The sequence below is a fragment of the Phasianus colchicus genome, chromosome 9 (assembly GCF_987193195.1).
Source record: "Phasianus colchicus chromosome 9, bPhaCol1.hap1.1, whole genome shotgun sequence".
Classification (NCBI taxonomy): Eukaryota; Metazoa; Chordata; class Aves; order Galliformes; family Phasianidae; genus Phasianus; species Phasianus colchicus.
In genome coordinates this window covers 29,245,951-29,266,536 of record NC_143444.1, presented here as the reverse complement: position 1 = coordinate 29,266,536, position 20,586 = coordinate 29,245,951, and the positions used below count along the sequence as shown (strand labels likewise).

General features: G+C 39.5%; 2 protein-coding genes across 19 annotated transcripts in view; one reads left to right on the top strand and one right to left on the bottom strand.

Annotated features, from left to right (window-relative positions):
• LOC116236284 (E3 ubiquitin-protein ligase RNF170-like) overlaps positions 1-7,552 on the top strand; it is a 46,258-nt gene extending 38,706 nt beyond the window's left edge. For both annotated transcript variants that reach the window (XM_090146778.1, XM_090146777.1), the window contains one exon: positions 6,392-7,552. In XM_090146778.1, coding sequence (XP_090002904.1) covers positions 6,392-6,490 — 99 coding nt within the window. In that variant the 3' untranslated portion in view covers positions 6,491-7,552. The remainder of the gene's footprint in view (positions 1-6,391) is intronic.
• FGGY (FGGY carbohydrate kinase domain containing) overlaps positions 1-20,586 on the bottom strand; it is a 284,438-nt gene that overhangs the window by 20,195 nt on the left and 243,657 nt on the right. For 11 of the 17 annotated variants that reach the window (XM_090146739.1, XM_090146742.1, XM_090146745.1 and 8 more), the window contains 5 exons: positions 20,523-20,584; positions 16,261-16,408; positions 14,592-14,666; positions 10,896-11,016; positions 7,559-7,653 (listed from right to left, as the gene is read on the bottom strand). In XM_090146739.1, coding sequence (XP_090002865.1) covers positions 7,559-7,653; positions 10,896-11,016; positions 14,592-14,666; positions 16,261-16,408; positions 20,523-20,584 — 501 coding nt within the window. The other 6 variants (XM_090146751.1, XM_090146740.1, XM_090146752.1 and 3 more) reach the window with 6 other exon arrangements.

Below are 20,586 nucleotides of genomic sequence, written 5' to 3'. Positions count from 1 at the left end.
GAAAACACTAACCTCCTATTCTTTGCCAACATCAGCTGATGTGAGTTTATTAAAAGCTAACAGGCATGACGATCTAAGTGCTGAGCCCACAGAACAGATTTTATTTATACACATATGGTTGCTTCTAATATTCTCATCGGGCATGTGCATGCAAGATATAAAAGTCAGGTGAAGCCAGTGGAATTACGCCAATGCACAAACCTGGACGAATTTTCAATACAAACACTGAAGACTAAATAAATTTTGTGGGTCATTTGAACACGTTGGAGGCCCTAAATGTCTTTTCAGTCCATCTTCATAAACGTGAGAAATAGCTAACAAAACCTTTATCACCATTCTCAGACAGAATTAATAAACAGGTAAGCCCACTGATTTCCCAACACAGTGCCTTCCACCAGTGACCAAACAGAAGGCCAAGCTTTGTGTCATTTCATTAGTCTGGTATTGTGTTCCCTACTTCTAGAAAAATCATATGGTCACACCTTTACCTATTGGATTTCTGAGATTGTTGTCTCCAACTTCAGTGATTCTGTGCCAGATACTCAGCTAATGTACATGGTAGCAGTTCTGTCACAGTCAATGTATTACACTGACCTACTGCAGCTGCCTTTCCCTGTCATTAAAAGTTAGCAAGAAATTCCAAATCTGAACATTTGTGTACTGGGTGACATTTACATTGGCACATACTAAATCTGCACAAAAGGACAGCACTGAACAGAAGACATTGCCTTCGTATCCTATTACCTCCAGTATCCACAACTCATATGTGAATGGGTAATAACCAAATGCAAGAGCCATAATAGCCTTTATCATTTCAAGATGTGTCATCTACGGGCAAACTGTGTGTCAGATTCCTGTTTGGGCTCTGAGCCAGCAAAGTACTTCAGCAGATGGGCAGCCCTGCTTGTCTTCAACTGAACTTCTGGCCTACTTGAAAGTTAAATGATGTACCTAAGTGCTTGATTGGAGCAGGGCACCGGAGTAATCCAGTGTCATTGCTCTGAAATCCTGGAGTAATGCTGATTTACATTAACTGAGAATATTGCATTATGATTACGGACTACAATCATCTGTCATTTGAGTAGCTATATGACCTGCTACAACAAACTTTGACATTTTCTTAGACAAGTTTTTACCTGTAATAATTTCAAGTGATATAAAACAGCTACAAATCATCTAAGGCGACAATTAACCAAACACTACTGTACAGCACATACTGATCTGATAATTCATCAAATGTATGACAACATATAGCACTACACATAGCACTCCACCAAGAACATTTAACAGCCACGGAATTATTTCTCTGAACTCCAGTATAAAAAGCAGCCAGCAGGATGATATCAAATGAGGGCAGCCCCGCTTCTCCTAAAAGGACCTTGAGGACTCCAAGGAGATTTCTGTATCTGCACTTCAACAGCACAGCAATGTGGAAATGTTAAAGTTAGTAAAGCAAACAGTCCTCAAATGAGAAGGGCAACAGATGTCAACCAGTATCACATGTCCGTAAACAGCAACAAGACAGAGGGTACTTTTCTTAGCGCTTTTGTGAAAGCATCATGCTCTCAGCTCCATCTCAGCTGTTTGTCTCTAAGTGGCGGTGCTTGTATGTGTGATTTAACACCCACCAAGAGTGGACTTCCAACCACACATAAATATTGTCCACTGAATTCAGCTGAAAGAAAGTAGAAATGTTTTCATATATTTATTGAGGCTTTTGAAAAGTGAAAAAAAAAAAAAATCATACTGAATGCTCTCAAACCAATTGAAAGCTCATTGTGTGCTTGGCAGAGACAGACAAGCATTTATATTTCTCAGCTTTAATACAGAAGGATCATCCTTAGGGCAAAAGAGTAGTTCTGATTCATCCACTTCTTACCCTTACTGCTAAGACTTCTGACACAAAGGCCAAAATATGTTAACTAAAAAGGCACTCTTTGTACCATAAACACTACACCACAAGGAACTGGACAGTGGCCATCAAATCACTGCCTTTTAATTTTTCCCTCTCATCTATATTTCTCTAAAGATTTCTGGTAAGAAGGCAGCTGACTCTATACAAAAGACAGAGGCATTGCCAGCATCTCGGTGGTTTCATGCATGCTGTATTGAATCCAACCTTTTCGATGCAAGCAAAAAAAAAAAAAACCCACCCAAACCATTTCAATTAGGCAAAGATGTATTTCAGTGTCAAAACACCATGGAAAGAGGTAAAGGAATGGAGTCCTACTGCTGAATCACTGCTTTGAATCCAAGCCTGGCTGCAAATATTGAACACAATGACCACAGTCACTGAACATCTTAGCTGTTTATGTGGACAACAGCTTGGTTCTCAGCAAGCTGTACTGTCTGCATCACAAACCGTCCATGACATTACTTGATAGCTTTGCTGACAGTCAGAAGTGAGAACACAGAAAATGAATGGACTGTGAAGATTCAGCTCTTTTCACCACCAGAACACTGTCTCTAACAATAGCTATATCAGCTATGCACAAAAATTTCAAGTGATTTTTTTCAGAGCACATGCCCTTTCAATAGAGACTGATGATGAACATGTCCAGGATGGAATTTAAAAGTATCACTGACATAAAGACGTGGCTGTGCCATGCCCAGCCAATGTACTACAAAGAAAAGCAAAAGCCAACGCCCAGCCTTGCCCAAGAATGGCCTCCACCGAACCATGGACTCAAAGTGTAGATGAACAAACTTAGAGCTTCTAAGGAAAAGGAAGGCAAGATCACAGCACCTTAACACGCTATTTGCACACAGCATGCTATCTAAGAACAACCACCTCCTTCTTCTGACTTTCCAAAAGACCCAGATTAAGAAAATAGGAGAAAAACATCCCAATGTAACACGAAGGCCCTTAGTAAAAGATGCATTAATTGGGTAAGGCAAGCCAACGAAATGATTAATTTGCTGCTCTCCTTCATTATTATGTTTACACAAGTTGATTATAGCATTTAATTACTAATTTACCCTGCTCAAAAACAAGAGCACTTTACATTTTTAATGAGATGAAGGAAGGCAATATTACCTAATTCAACAGGGAGAAGTCATTTTATTTCCTCTTTTGATTTCCCAAGTTATTACCATTTCTAAGGAAAAAAGCTATCCTCTCCCTGATCTTTCACTTGGTTCTTCCTTTTGAAAATATGGAAATCAACTAGAACACTCGTATTAATTTCAATCCATGACCTGACGGGTAATACTTTGGAAGAGGAATAGAGGATCAGATCATCAACTGAAGCATGTCCACTGACAGAAGTGCAGAGACAGCCTGATCCTGAAATGAAAACAGCCCCATCTTGCTAGTTCTGTCAGCAAAAAGTTGAGCAGGTCCAATTACTACTTACGTGTCTTCTTAAGAAATGCTGTCAATTCACTATTGCCAGTTGGTCCATTACCAAAGCTGTGGAGTAACCGTATTGTACTAAAAACAACCAACTTCTAGCTCAACGTTTTACACCAAAAATAAATGCAGGAAGTTACCACTGCAATGTATTTTAGCAAACCAGATGAAGTTCTTCTCTTCCATATTAGCCAGTAAGAATGACCCACATTAGATACCAACTCCAAAATAAATTTTGCAGTTTAGCTTCATACTAGCAATTTTATTAATTGCTTTAATATGCAATTAAGGAATAGTCAGTGAGTGCAGAATTTTATAAGGCAATAACCCTGTTCCCTGGTGCACAGCTTTGTCCCAAAGAGTCGGGTATCCAAAAAAAAAAAAGAAAAGAAAAGAAAAGAGCTGGACGATTGCCAAATCAAACAGCACCTTCTTCCCATTTTCAATTACATACAAGTGAAGCAGATTAATGAGGATATAGTGGAAACTTTGACATTTATTTATTGAACATTTTTACTGAGAAGGAATTGCTGGCTTGCTATACCGGAAACTATATTTTTACTACGGAAACAATCACATAGAAAAAAACCCAGGATCCTGCTGCTCCACATGGAAGGAATGGCGAGAACCAATAAATTGACCCATCTAAGCCAGAAGCAGTAAGGTTATTTCATTGACTGAGGCACATGTTTCAAAAATCCCCCAAACTATAGTATATATTTCATAAATCCTTATGTCATATGATTTTTACACAGCACCATCTTCTGTGTCAGCGCTGACCCGGGCAGGCTGTGCTCCAGTTCACAGGAACAATAATCAAGGTATTATAAAACCTCTAACAGGAAAAAAGCTGTAGCAGGGGCGAATGAAAAGATAAACCAAATTGCACGAAGAAATTCGGATTTTCTCCTTTTCCCGGAGACTCTGGAGGTTAAATAACCAAAAGATAAAATGGGAAATAACTCTCACCACACTGTGTGTGGTTTTTTTCCTTTTTGGATAAACCAATTGTTTTAATTTTCTTTTACCACAGAGGACAAAAATGCAGAGAGAATAAATGAAGAGGAAAACAGAGAAATCAACATTCTTTGAAGGAACGACATATGGTGACCAGGCATGAGAGATGGAGGTTATAAATCTTCCCTTGATAGAATTACCTAAAGATGAAATTGCAGCTCCAAGGGTTTTGAGCTCCTAAAACCACACACATCCAGCAAATTAACCTCCACGGCTACAAATTTTACAGTAACTTTCATTTCCAATGTGTTTTTTTTTCTCCTGCAAAGGCTCAGCATACTGAGAATTCTGTGACAAACACAGATGTGGTGAACAAAAAGCATGAAAATCTTTTCTGTCCAAATCACTCAAGAAGATAAAAGAAATAAGGATTATAAGGAAGTACCACGTCCTGTAAATGGCCACTGCTGTATTACAGAAAAGGGAAGGAGCTGGGAGGTGCACTGAGACTTGCTTCCTTCTGAGAAGAAATTCATTTAGGGAAAAGCATATTTGTGTTCCAGCCATTATAATCAGTTGCCCAAGAAAGGGAAGTGTGAGCATCCAATTGCTTCACAAACATGCTGACTAGGTTCACCATGCAGCAATTGTAGGTAAATCACTCCCTGTTCCTGAAGCAATAATCCCCCAAAGTTTTTCTGCAGCAACTTCCCCATTTCCAAATCCCAGTGATGGAATGTAACAGAACTAAGGATCAAGATAGTACAGGACTATGGGAGTAACAGCAACCACCACAACCACCTACTTTACCCCTAAGGAAACAACAGGCAATGCCAATCCATTTCCCAACCATTAATCTAAAAGTCTAAGACTAATTACAGTATACAGTTACCATATGTTTCTTGCTCTATACCGTTTCTCCTTACCACAGACCTTCTCTGTGTACCAAATTTTCTGAGCACACAGCAGATGGCCGGAGCACTGGCTCTGTCTTGGTGCTCTGTGTCCCCCAAAAGCCCACAGCACCAGAACACATGAGCAGGGCAGCTCTAACACCTGATGCACGCTGCAGTCCCAAAGCTGCAGCTTCAGTGTGCAGACACAACCTGAGCTCAGCCCTGCTCCACAGGCTCACCAGCTCCCTGAAGCATCACTCTCAGCAGCACTACTAGTAATGCTTGGTACTGGTGTGCTTTACCTGTCTGCTTGGTAGTCAGCAGACCTTGTGAAATCCAGACTAAGATTACCAGAGGTGATTTTGAGGGACCTTGGTTTTGGGTCCTATTTCCAAGCTTTCCTAAAGATGGCTGAATTTTAGAGAAGAGAGAACAGCAAAGCCAGGAAAACCAGATCATCTTTAAGCATTTTGATTTTGACATGTCCAAAAATCATTCTGAGAAATGTGACCAAAATCACTGGGACAAATACAATAAAAATTCCCATTCAAACAAACATAGTCATAAAGAAAGAGGCTATTGCTAAAAAAAAACGCACAGGGTTGGTTGTTTGGTGGTTTTATTTGTATTTTTTTCTCCTTTACTGTTAGACTGAGCAAACAAACAGTTTTGGAAAACTCAATATCTAAGTAAGAAACATCTATCAGAGGACAGATAATAACTTCTGCTATTTGCAAAAACTACAATGACACTGAATGTTTGCAGCAGCACCTCTACGAAAGGTTTTGCTTTGCAAAAAGTGTTTGAAAAGTAAGAGAAGGTTATTGAACTGCAATGTTAGATACCCATTTACACCTAAAAAGATACTTGTATAATTTATACTGTTCCTTATCTCAAGTCCCTGAATTCTTTGGAAAATATTTCAACATAATTGAAAACGTTTGCTGCACAATACAGCTGATATTGCCATTGGTGTCACCTCTTTAACTACAATTCTCTGAACAGACACTAAGCCAAAACACAGAGAGTGGCTTCTTCCCACCACAGGTTTGGTGTCTTGGATGGGGCCTCACCTGGCTCCCAGCAATCACCACTGGCTGTGGGGTGGAAAGAAACATGTCATAAATGTCCACTGAGATGAATAACAACAGTTGTTTCCGAACTGCTTTCCCCTTTTCTGTTGCAGGGGGATCCCAAGGAAGTGCCTGGGGCTGACCTGCAACTCAGTGAAAAAAAGGCATCGCCCTGCTTGCCAGCAAGAGCCTTGCAATCAGACCTGACATGAATGGAGAAACCAGACTGAGGCACTGGAATGAAATGGGATGGGTTTTTTTTTTCTTTATATTCTGGTATTACTTTCTTTGATTCAAGAGGAAATGGGAAGGGACCATATTTTTATGAAGACAGACTTACTTAATTTCAAGAGTTTTGAGATGGTCACTGATTGCACAATGGTGCAAGGTATCTTAAACTAGAAATGAAATGCTGCTGTAAATGAAACAGATAACAGAAAGGCAGGAATTAAATATGAGTTCCTATCACCAAAAGCTGCTACTGAAATTATGTTTATCAAAACAATCAAGATTTCCTTGGAAGCACTGAAATTTTTAAGTAGAAATGCATATACAATATATTTGTTCCAAGGGGATTAATTTTAATGGAAGAATTCTTATGAAAGGAAGCTGTGCTTTCTGCTAGGAGAGGAAGTGCCTTATGCTAGCACAACTGACAGGTGGGAAAACAGCTATGATTGTGAGCATACAGATGGTTCTACAGGTTTCTGTGTCTTACTGTCACTTATATAAATGCAGTTAAGTCACGTTTTGGCTGATCCACTGAACACAAAAGCATTACTGCCACTTTACAACCATTAAGGGATTGAAATAACACAAATAAACATGAATTTCCACTCTCGTTATTAACTCTGAATTCACTGTGAGCAAGACAAGAGGCGTAGGTGTGTTTTTTGTTCTTTTTAACTCTGTAAGTGCTATGGTATTTCTGATGTTTAATATTCCTCAGTGCAAAGTGGGACTCAGAGCTGAGACGAAAGTGTGGCCTTCTTGCAGGAGCAGGGCCTTGCAAATGCCCTCTTCTGCCTGTAAGATTACATGGCCTAGCCTTACAGAGAACAGCTTATACTGCATGTCACCATAGTGAAACATAAGTGAATCTTACTTACACATAAGTAACAGTGCTAAAAAATGAGGGTGGACAGAAAGCGATGCTGGCTCCCTCCTGGCTCTGCAAACTTTTCCACTTGAATCAAAGTCTGTGCATAAGGCCAATTTTCCAAACATAAAATATAATTCAAAAAGACATAATCAAAAATAAAAAATCAGGTACTGCATACCTGTATAGACGCAAAATCCCCAGAAGCACAAGCTCCAAGAATAGCAGCACCCACAAGAACAGACTCCACTTCTTTGGACAGGACGACAGGCTTGCCTATACAGGAAAAAGTCACACATCTGTTAGGAAGAATAAAGCAATGCAGCAGTAGCTGCACAATAAATAATTAAAGGTAAAAAAGAAAAAGAAAGAAGGAATGAAAAAGGACTTGAAAATCCATGTTCACAACTCCATTTATACAGTACAATCCACTGCAGATGAACGTTAATCTGTGCTGTGTGGTTGCAGGACCACCCCCTCCCCCTAAAAAAAAGCAGAATGTAAATGAAACAATTTCAACAAAATATTAATGCAGAATCTAAAGCAAATGAAAAACAGTGGTTATTCACCTCAAAGCACTTGACTGTAATCTCCTACCCACACCCTCCAAAGCAACCTGAAAACTGAAAGTTGACCTTGAGGAGCAATACAATGGTAACCTTTCTGTTTCTTTTGTAATGAACAGCAAAAAACCAAAAAGGTTGTTTGTGTTTGTTTTTAAATATATGCCAACAAAGCCAGTCTGTTTTTGCTGGAAGGCAGAAAAATATAAATAGTGACCTTTCACAAGCTGTGAATGAAATAATAAGAGAAATCTTATCTTCCAATACAATATAGTTGAAAAAGAAGATTAAAACCCTAGAAAAATAAAATGAAATACAATGAAAACCTTTGCATACTTTGCAGAAGTAGCCAAAAACAGTTTCATCACCCATGGGTGCCACCATACTTTTCCTCAGTTCACACAAAGTTTTCAAAGACCTGTACTACCAGTGTAAAAGCAGAAGTAAAAAGAGCAATGAACCACTAAAAACTGCCTGTTTTCTGAATTCTTAGAGATGCCTAAACTACGTGAGTGTAACAACTCCTCGAGCTGCACTTTGGATGCTCATCCCACTAAAGCAAAGAATTGTATATTCCTACAGTATTTGGCACGTGTGTAAATTTCCATTACTGAGATCACTTCATTGGATGCATGATGATGCAAACACGGAGGTGGGAGGAGGACTTCCTTTTCCAAATAGCCTCAGTGATATGATGGTCCTGAGAGCCAACTGCGAGATCAGAAGGAGCTGAAATGGGAGGGAGATGTAAAGAGAGCTCTGAACAACTCCTACAGAGGAAAAGCCAAATACATGCTTTTAAAATGGGAAATAAAATAAAATAAAATTAATATAAAAACCAATTATCAATTCAAAGCAAGCTCACCTTGCACTCCAGCATCTGCTAACATGCTGGTTTTGCTCTGTTCCTTCAGTTTAAAGCTGCCTACAATCATTTTCCAGTGCCACAGCACTCTTTATGCCATTTTTCCTTATAGTTAGCACAGGCAGCGTGGGGCAGAAAGAAAACGGGTGCAGCACAGGCTTGTTGCTGGACCAGTGGAATGGCTATTAGCTGTGAGCCAGTCCGACCACAGCACCTCTTATGTTTGTCTGAATTACAATAAACACACCCACCTTAAAAACAAGAGTGCAAAATCAAACTCGTGAGCACTCCTCCTGCTAAGATGGAGCATAGCTTGGGACTTGGGTTGGCTTGGATCAGACACAGACAGCCTAACACTAAGCTTACAGCCACGCGGCTGCTCGCCAGGCGCTGAAGCAGAAAGCAATTTTCAGCACGCTCTAAAATTTACTGCACATTTCCTGCACCATCAGAATGAATGCAGAATTCTTACCAAGCAAACAAAAAGATCAAGATACTTTTTAAGTGGCCTGTAAAGTTATCTGTTGGATGTCTGCATGGCTGAGTCATGGGCATTTGCAGCTAACAATAATATATTCAGATTTTTTTCTTCTCGTGAAAGAATGGGGGATTGATCCTGGAATGTTAGTTATTTTATCTGATAGGCTCAAATGAGTTCAACACAACTGGGAGCATTTCACTCAGATGAACTCTGACATCTCTTGTCAGTCACAGATTTTATAAATGGGGGAGAACTCCAGACTGCAAAAGGGCCTTTTTGTACCTTATTGTACTTGGCCATTAGTTACAGTCAAAGAACTCCTGATTACATTTTAATCGGAATACCTTTTCACAGATCCTTTGTTTTACACATCAGGAATCAGCCTCCCAAACTTTGCATGCTGAAATTCACCTAAAACATTTGAGTCATGTATGGAAAGATATGCACCTCTCAACATTCTTCACAAACAAAGTGCCACTTTGACCACAACACATTCCGTGAATTGTAAGGCCAATAGGCATTATAATTTATTTCTCCATTTCTGTTCTCAACTCAGATAACTACAAAAAAGAATGTTTTCATCTTCCCTTCTGCATCAGGGTTGTGAAATGTGGTTTGATGTTAGGGCAAGTCAGATTTCCCAACCAAATACCCCAAATCTGAGCATTACTGTGCTCATGACAGCTCAAACAGTCTTCATCTGACATACACTCTAAACACATATTACTCAAAGTTTTTCTGAAGTCTTTTAAACTAAATTTTGTGATTTTTTTTCCTGTTTTTAAAAGTACATGCAACTGACTCATAAGTGTGCTAAGACACCCAGTGCACACAGGCTAAAGGAGATCAGAAGCACTGAGGCCTTCTCTGGCAGTGAGCCACAAACCCAGCACCTTCCATCCATCAGTAGTTGTACAAAACCAAATGGAACATCATGCAGGAGCAGGGATGCAGAGATTGCCCTCTAAACCATATGAAAGGTAAAGAGGCTGAAGCAATTTAGAATGGATTTGTTCTCTACAATGCATTACATGTCCAGCATGAGCAGAAATTCAAATAGGATGAACCTGACAGAGATTTCACTAGAAATAAAGCACATCTTATGTAGTAACAAACTCATCAAATGTACCACGCATTATCCTCATCAAATTAATTTCTTGTAATCTGATTAAGTGGAATGATTTTTATATCATGCCTAGAATAATTTTTAGAAATCTGATAGTGAGGAACATCATAGACATCAACTTACAGGTACTGGTTTTAAAAATTCCACACAGTTTTTATATTAATTCTACTGCACTTGCTTAGGAAGCCTGTCAGGCTAAGATCCACAAACTGGAAATAAGTTGGAAGATCCTCCAAAAGTCCATTTTCTATCAATACAAATTATGGAGCTTAATTTGCACCACATCTCTGTATTATTCTAATGCCTTTAAATTTCAGGAAATCCTGTCTTGCAGGAAGTTACATTTCATTCCAATATTTTTGTCCAACCAACAAAATTCAGTTCTATACAAAGGAAGTATTTATTTTTCCAGAGATGAGGCATTTGGCCACCTACAATAATAAAGCAGTTGACACTCCTTTACCCAAACTTCCTCTAGCTTACCAGTAATGTCAGCATGCATCTGCACAAAGAGAGGGTTCTTGCTCAGCCCACCACACAGGAACAGGGTGTTGATATGATGGCCTGCAGCCTCCATAGCTTCCAAAATATGTCTTGTTCCTAACTTGAAAAAGGGAAAAATAAAAGAAAAAACAAAAACTCAACAGATGAGCACAAGGGAGCAGCCACAGGAACAGAAGAACAACGTCCTACAAAGTGTGACAGAAACGTACAGACACTACCTGCCCCTAGCAGTAACCCGGGGGCTGGGAGTAGACCAATAGGGTACAGACCTTGCTTAGCTTTAAAGAGCAAATGGTATTGTGATTACGGACAAGAAAAAATCAAGCAGATTGCACAAAGAATTGGGAAGTGCAAAGGCACAGTTATATTGCAGTGAGCATCCCTGGGGTGGCTGAAAACGGGAAAAGGTAACTTCCAATCCACAGTGCTGGGAAAAAGGGGCTTGCAGGGAAGTACTTACAAGGGTGAAGAGTGCAATTATTAGAAGACAGAAATGGGCACCAGCTAAACTGATGGCAGTGATAAGCAGCTGTTTGTGAGCATGAGCAGCACAATATAGAAAAGATTTCCAGGCTCACAACTAACCCCTATATGGCAAAGACACTCCCACCAAAAAACTCCTGTTTTCTTTGTACAAATATATCTGAATGTCACTCTCAGTATTGAGATCTCTGAAACTAAATGGCAAAACAGAACAAAACAAAACAAAAAAGGAGCAAATGATAAACCTGTACTTTCTGTCTTTTCAGCAAAAAGGAAAACCTGAGGAATTTTCTATTGACTTAACTATTTCTTTTGGCCTTTGCCCTGCACAAAACAAAATGTTCCATTTCATGCCTGGATTAATTGAAACACGTCTAAAACGTGGATATATTTTTAAACTTTTCATTTCAAAGACTTTATTGTCAGAAGTTCATATTAGAACAGGTCAGTGTTCTGCTCTGTAAATGATGAAAACAAGTTGCCAACTAAAAAATCTTCCCTCTTTGTGCTACCCTTGCTTACCATTGAAGCCAGCCCTCTCTGTTTTCTCTTACAAGACCACTTCCAATTTCACTGACCAACTGTCTGTCCCCCTAAATTCCCAGCTCATTGTAATACCCTGGAAATTAATTTTGAAGTACAAACTTGACAAAATACCAAATCCAAGTTAAAACTTCAACCCAAGCTGACCGTTCATAGGCAAACTCCCCACAAACACAATCTGGTCCAGTTCTGCCAAACCGTTACTTGCGTTTTCTTTATGCTATGCTCCGAGTTCACTAAGAGGTCTGCTGCCTGCAATAAAGCCCTCTGCAAATGAAATCCACTAAAACTGAAACTAGCAGAGTTTCTGCAGATCGAGCCATGTGCTGTGACTGGCACAATCCTTGACAGGTCTTCAAATGTATTTTTGAGTATTAAGGCAAGCAGTTACGAGGAACTTCAGCAGCCGCAACACAGCTGACTAAATCCATCACTTCCCTACTGACACAGAGAGCTCATTTCCAAATCACACAGCCATGATTTCAATTATGGAAAAAAAAAAACACCAAAACTACTCAAGAAAGTCCGTCTCCTCTGAACGGGCTCAATGGCCACGACTGGATCTCTGTTCTCACAGCCCCAGCTGGTGCATCGCATTTTGCAGTGAATGGTTAGAAGGATATTCTCTTTCACTACTTCTGAAATTCAGATTGATGAACAACTTCTCTCACAACGTACACATGCCAAAGACCCTGAGAAAGGACACGCTGTGAAAATTATTTTGTGTTTACCTGCCTGGAAAATTGTATTCACGGAGCAATTTAAATTAAAGCCCGACTTATTTCACTGTGGGTGGGGGGGGAACTAATTTAATCCTGGATTGGAGAAAATGCAAATGGAGGGGCTTGAAATGCAAATTTTATATGAAAAGAAAAAAAGCGTCTCCTGCTGAAAAGAAAACCAGAGATTAACATTCTGTGGGCAGGCCTACACTTTCTACAAGACTTTTACTTAGTTTTAAGGCTGTCTTGCTTCAGTAGTTAATGGTACAGGACTGGGGCTGTGCTTCTGCAAAGCAGAGCTAACCTGGGAGTGGCAGAGCATGGGAGGAAATGTAAAATTTCCAGGTACAGCATCAGCAGTTGGTAAATACATCACACCAAACCCAAGGTCACTGCTGTCTGTTTTCTACTACTATCTGAATAGTGTTTACAAAAAAATTAATTTCTGTTAACTTACAAAGAAAAGTACTGTATGACCTTTTTATATTAAATCACACAATCGAGGCAATTAACTATCACAAATGCTGAATATAGAGCTGAACACAGTATGTGTGTTTTCCAATAAAATGTGAGCTGCATTGTACAATGAGATAATAGGTGACTTTCCCAGGATTTCCAGCTGAGAAGGTTTCCACCTCATTAGCACAGCACAATACCTGAGCACCTGTTCGATACTGGGAAGTTTTCAGTTTCTTTCAGGGTAGTATCAGTAGCTGGCATTGATTAAACTCTCCTACACATTCTTATTTAAATTGTGGGATTAGACTGAAGCATCAGGTAGAACACAGCTACATACATCTTAAAAAAGATCAAAAAAGACAACCACCCATTCCAGACCCAAGTTATTTGCTGAAGATGGAGGGTTAACACACGACATGTACAGCTCACAGCGAATTTACAGCAGCCGCCCACCCTCTATCCCAGATGGCTGACCCAACCTATCAAAGTTGCTGTTTAACCAGTAGAGGAGTTTGGAAGTTTTCCAGCCAAATAGAGGTTTGTCAGGAAAACTCCCCAATTCATCAACATGTTAATGTTTTGCAAGTTCAACAAGTTTTGTTTTTTATTTTTTATAATTACAAAGAGGATGTCAAAGGAATGTCAGTTGCAGTCACCGAACGCCTGGGGATAGCATGCCCCATTGCAGATACCCTGTGCCAGTGTTTCAAAACAACTCCTTTGACCCAGGTTCTTGTGTCAAAATAGAACTTCTCATGAACTGGAAATCCTGGGTTCTGGAAAGCCTCTCATCTGAGAAAATGAGGGCTGAAAAAGAAGTATTCCTATAAAATATCCCATGCACGCACGTTAGCAAACTTCTGTGACATTTTCATAAAGGTGGTCTCTCTGCTTCTACAGAAACACAGCCTCAGGTTGGAATTGTCATATACAAGGCAACTGCTTGCCTTCCAATGGGGACATCATGAGAGGAAAGAGCTCTGGTTCATTCAGTATGTAGAGATACAGACCTAGTCAGACTTCAGCAATGCTTCTGGCCCTCCCATCACAAAACAAGAGGAAATCTGTGAATTTAGGAATAGTCTGAAGCTGAGGCAAATCTGGGGAGAGCAAGTTCCTTCCTAAAAGGAAGTCAGTGCTTTTTTTCCTCCACTCTCTCAGCTTCCCTCTAGACAGCCCATGATGCCAACGCTGTCCCTCATAGCATCAGCTTCTTTTTCACATATGCACCAGAGACAAAGGCTCTGAATTGTCATAAGGGGAAATCTTTCTAGGGAACATATTCTTCACACCATCTCCGACAGCAGGGAGTAGTCAGCAACGTGGGTAAACAATATCTTGCTCCTTTAAGAAGCCCATTAAGTGAATTCACCTATTACTAGCAATCTGTTTAGTGGAGGGGAATGATCAGTCTGCCACAGAACACAAGACAATTCATTTGTTCTTTTATGTGCTTAAAATGGCTTACAGCAATTGCTTGAATCGTGGCCAAGTAGATAAGGGCAAGTTCATCCAGACCCCGAGACAGCGTCAGTCCGACAACCTGTGCAAAGATCAAAGAGAAAACATACAAATCCAGCCAAGGTAAAACCCTATGGTTTCTTGTTGTAACAAGTTTAAGTGATAATTCTAAGACTTATTTTTGTGAGCTGTACACATAATGTTATGTCAAACATGTTATTCTTGATCTAGGGAAGAACCACATAAATTGTTAGTATCTCTGCAAAGAAATAAAGAACAAACAGCATACAGTGTGGGATTAGAGATAGATTAACTCTGACAGTTTTATGTTATGACTCAGACATTGCCTTTGAATGTATTTAATGTAATAATATGAAAATGCTATCACATAAAAACAAGTTTTTAAAAGCTCTTCTCACTTCCAAGTACCATAACACTGAAAGACAATTCATAATTAAAGACTATTCCTTCATCTTCTTTACTCTGAAATAAATAAATATCGTACTGTAGTTACTCTGGGTTAATATCATCATAGGCCAGATGTGAGCACCAGCAGAGAAAATGATTGCTATTACCAGTGTTCGCATACGGCTCTCATACCAAAGGAGAATCTGAATCTGCTGCAGTGTATAATTCTTTCATAAAATCATATAGATATTAGTGGAACTCCACACATAAGTAACCTATTTTTTGACGCTTCCTCTGTTTGTGGTTTAAAACATGTGGTGGTGCTTACAACTCCCTTTCCTACCTCAGCCTCACGCACAGCAGATTTCGGTGCTGGTGAGTAGCTTGAGGTATTCATTACAAGAACATGACACCACTTCGAAGTAAATTTTTGTCTTACTCATCAGGTACTTTGATATCATCAAATGATACCTTTCTGATAGCTTTCCAGCCCTGCACAATTACATCTGGCCTGTTACCTATTTGGTCTGCAACCATGAAGAGAAATAATCATCCAAATCTTTAAAGATGGGATGAAAAATGATGATGAGCATCTCTGGTGATCTTCCAAAAGTTGCTTTCAGGTTTCACACTGCAATGCACTGAAAATTTCCTTGTGCAGAACACAGTACTTCAAACCCTGTGAGTTCCAAAAGTAGCATTTTTAAAACTAGAAGCAAGCATCAGACCACATTCAGCTTTGAACAAAGACCTACGAAGCACCATGACTGCATGTTTCCATGCATGAGAGCATCTATGGCCATTTTTAACAATAAGCAGAGGAGCTTTTTGTTTCTGTTGAGATTTAACACCCAACAATCAATATAGTTCATTTACCAAACATTATCTGCATTTGTTTCATTCCTTTCCCACGTAGACATACTCTAATTTGTGCTGATGCAAAATTAGGCAGACAGGTGAGCTAATGACAACTGTGGGCACTGCTAACAGAGTTCTGAAGTGTGAGTCCTAGGAAGGTTACTGGGAGATGCACACTCTCCTTATTCTTAGGAAATAGATGTGGTTGTAACGATATCTGAACTATAATGATCTCTGGTTTTCTACTGAAACTTTAGCACACTTCAAAATGCAGCAAGAAACCCAAATCCTATGGGACAGTTTAAATAGCTAAGGAGGAGTATGTTCAAAATTAAAACTCCTTCCAAGATTTTTTTTTTTTTTTTTTTTACCCTGTATTGACCTTTTTGCAAAGACAGGCTGTTTCTTACCATGCCCTTTAGTGTCAGATCTGTTAAGGGAGATCTGTTTCCATGGAAATCTGGCCAAACATGTAAATCAACAGTGAGGAAACCCACAGGCAAGGATTTCTTAATCAGATCCAGGTGACTGTTCAAGTATGTATATATACTTTGAGCACTAGAAGAAAAACAAGTTGGAAAAAGAGTGGGGGAGGTTATTCATCAAACATAAAACATTTGTACTACTTTCAAAAGCAGAAAGCCCAACAAAGAATCCCAAATCCCAGAAGTAAAACAAAGAGGGAGAAACACCGCAGTGTGCAGGCAGTGGGGATGCCTATCTGCATGCCTCAGTTCTGCAGGACGAGAGGTGGAAGTTTGTGATCTTGAGCCTGCACACTGCTTCCTATGAGTCCCTAATTGAGCCAAAGCTGTTGGGTACTTTGGGGTTTGATGATGCTTGTCTCTAACAGCAAGGTGCTGACACTGTGAAAGGGAAACCTGGCGGAAAGAGAGAAGAACAAGGAGGATTCCAAAGAGAAATGAAAATTCCTTTACAGCAGTTAAACAATTTCTCTGATTAATCAATAGCACTTTCAGCTTTCCTTTTTTAAACCATAATTATTTCAATATGTGTTATGATTAAAATGTAGCACTGAGGGTGGAGGAGAGAAAGCAAGTGGCTGCTATTTTAGGGAGGAGCCGAACATGGGCCTAAACATGCTTGTATCTAAGTTCAGATACACCCAGCTCCACAATATCCAACAGACATTTTCTTGGACCAACAGTGATCTTTGGTCTAACAGTGAATTCTTCAGTGCTTTGGCTTCCAATAGCTCCAGTGACATTCCATTTAAAAAATGTTGCAATTATGCTCAGAATACTTTTTCAAAGACTCATAATATCATAAACAGATTCATATATATTTTTCAACCCCTTGGAAATCTCCAAGTGGGGCATTTAATTCTAGACATGTGGGTCAATAATAGCATGTAACCCTAATTACAATTGATTAGTCATTGTCTCATCCACTATAGACCCAAACAGTGATATTCACTTAGCCTCTACATGTATATTCAATCACACACTAATGAGATCCCTAAGGGAATTTGGCATATGCTTTACTAGTTTGACTTCTGACCTGCTAGCAGCTGTATATTTATACTTTGCATTCAACCATTCAGCTGCATGTTTTTTCAATTATACCTTACCATGTGTATGCTATCAGAGGATATCATTCAAAATGAAGTACACTTGGAAGACATTAAAATAACTAATTCACATCATTATTCACATACTTTTAAATGTGCTTTGTGTGTCTTCCTGGACCTGAATTATGGTAATTTTGAGGTCACCATTTCCCCCCCCCCCTTGCAGAGGTGGCCCTATATTCTACATCTCTAAAACTTACTTATAGGTAAGCAGCACACGTTAAACATGAAGTCATTGTATTTCCAGGCTAAATCATGGTTTGATGTTGGGAAGAAAAGAAAGCTTCGCTCGTCCAGAAATCTACCAGACAGACATCTCAGCTCCTACCTGATTTCTGTGCTGCTTGACCACTCTTGCAGGGATCAGCTGTCTGTACCACCCCGAGAGAAGAATGCACAAAAGAAGCTGAAACTTGGCCAGATACGTTAAGACTCAGATCACCTTGGCATTATGCTTTTCTTCACAGCTTTTCTTATTTTGTCTGTACAAAATGTGAGTGTGAGTGATTGGCAAAATCCTTCAAACTTCTGCCAGTTCCAGTTTGTACCAAGCCTCTGCTGGACATAGTCTTATAGCATGAGCTCTCTGGAGCTTTTTCTATCCAGTTCCATGTGAAGCTATCAGTAGCAGCTGGATCTGGTTTGCAGAGCTAAGCACAAGCTAATTAAAACGAACAATGCTGAAAGTGGAGAATAAGAATTGAACATAAGTTTGCTCAGGATGATGTTCTTATTAAGGAGAGAATTTCAGAAAGCAATAAGAGTTTGGTACTTAATCTGTTTAGGAATCTAGAAGATGTCAGTCTGAATCTTTGAGAAAAAAATGTAAAAATTTTCCATCTCTAAACTTGAAATAAGGCTATAAAAATATACAGTATAGAAAACTGTCAAATACTATGATTGTGTTCTGCTTGAATGGTCCCAGAAGAGCTGACAGATGATGTGTGTGTCACTTCATTGTTTTTTTTATTATTATTTTTTTTTCCACAGGAGCCATGTCTTTAGATGGAGAAATGGCATTGAGAAGCAAAGGAAAAGAAATTCTATCCTAAAATATACTTCTTTGCAAAGCACCAATGATCATGTAATCTTTGATGTGGCAAACATACTTTTTGCACCAGGAGATTTGGAACTGTGATACCAGGAAGCTAAGTATTTAGACTTAAAATCATAAATGATGTTACTTTGATCTCCTACCCTAGACTACACAGAGTGGATTTTACCATATCATGATGGCTAGATGTCAGACCCACACAATAAAGAGATTGAACACTAAATGTGATGTCTCTACAGTGATTTCTGCAACTCACTGAACTGTGTGAAAAAAGGAGCATGTTGTTCAGAGTACATCTGTTGGTTGACCAAATGCTAAATTTGCAGCTGTTCGGACAGCCCTCATGCAACTCAACCCTTTTCACTTCCAGTAAGAGAAGGGAAAAGAGAACATGGGAATAAGGCTGGGAAGGCTGCACAAATGGCCAGCAGGAGCTGGTTTCTGGCAAGCACATGTAAGCCACATATGCCCTAACAAGTTACCACAAATCAGCTGGAATAGTGGTAAGTGCAGCATGCAAAGTCTCACTCCTGGTGGATGCAAAGGAACAAAAATCTGAAAAGTGAAGCTTCTGAGACCAGCTGCTCAGCAGGCAGTTTGACTCTGCTGAACCTACTTAGGAGCAGCGTTGCTAGATGGAGAGGAAAGGACAGGCTTGGGAAGGCAGAAGTAGGCAGCAAGTAAGAGGCACAGATTTTTGACACCATATTTTGATGACACCACTTCCACAGTATATGTGGAGTTCTGTTCCCAGTATTCTGTATTTAGTGTACTATCCAGATCACAATCCAAGATTTAAGCTCTATGAAATTCGTTCTGGTCAGTACATTATCACACCTAGTATGGACAAGCAAGCTGCTGCATACTCACTTTAACAACACACAAAAAAGTCATCAGAGATCTAACTAATTCTTTGTCTTATGCTTATGCTTCACATGGGGGCACAGGAAAAAAATGGATCAGAAGCCAAAATCTTGGAAAAACCCCAAGCAGTAAAGATCAGTCCTTACTCCAAACGCACAGATGCATTTGTTTCCTGATTTTCTTTCTTAAAGAACAACAAAGAGAATTCTAGGAAGCGTGAATCTATTCCATATTGAAAGAAGTCCAATAGATTTCTGGGAATTCTGGTCAAGGTCTCAGCAAATAAATAAGCCATTTAACATTAAAAACTATGAAAGGGTCATCCAGAGGAGCCAGGTAGCTTTATCCCCCCAGAGAGGACTAACTGTAACTGAATGAATTTTAATACATCTCTCAGGACTGTCCCTTGCCATTTAGACCAGAGTGATAAACTGGAGATTAAAGGACAAATTCACTGTTTCTGTCTTTAATCCAAGGAGGAGAAAAAATAATTAGGATAACCAATTTTTCATCCAATGTACTTTACTGTTCAGCTAAGTTAGTCTCAGAAAATTCAGATCTGACAGAAGTGTCTGAATGGTCCTCATCCACTTCCAAAGTAGATCAAACTAAAATTCGACATCTCTCATATCTGCATGTTCAAGGAATCCTGGAATTACCAGCAGTACACTCCCACATCTTTGTCTGAAAATGTATCCTGGCTTTCTATGTTCTATTTGTGCTGTCACATAGGAGTTTCCTTTACATGTTCGTTCCAAAAATACTGAATAATATATTCCTAATTAAGCTCTATTTCACCCCTGGAGCTCAATAGGTCACCTACAAATTAAGACATTGTTAGCCTAAGGCACACAGCTTAGCTGAACAGGGCTGATGCTATGGTATCAAGAAATACGCTGGCTTGGGTAAAACAGAGGCTGAAAAGCAGGAAGCTGGTGAAGCTGGTATCACCATTTAGCTACCCTCAAGATATCTGAGAGGAGATTAGAGCTTTCCTCTCTGAACAACTACCTGAAAAGCCTTTGTAAATACTTCCAACCCACTATCACTCTGTTGATTCCGAAGTTCCAGAATATGTATACAGCAGAGCAATATCTCTGTGCTGGGGATACAATATGTCAGTTGATAAGGCAGGCATGTGATAAAGAAATAAGAACAGTGACCTGGCTGCAGCTTTGGATTGTAATTCCGGGAAGGCAACATGGCCTTGGACCACATGCTCTATCT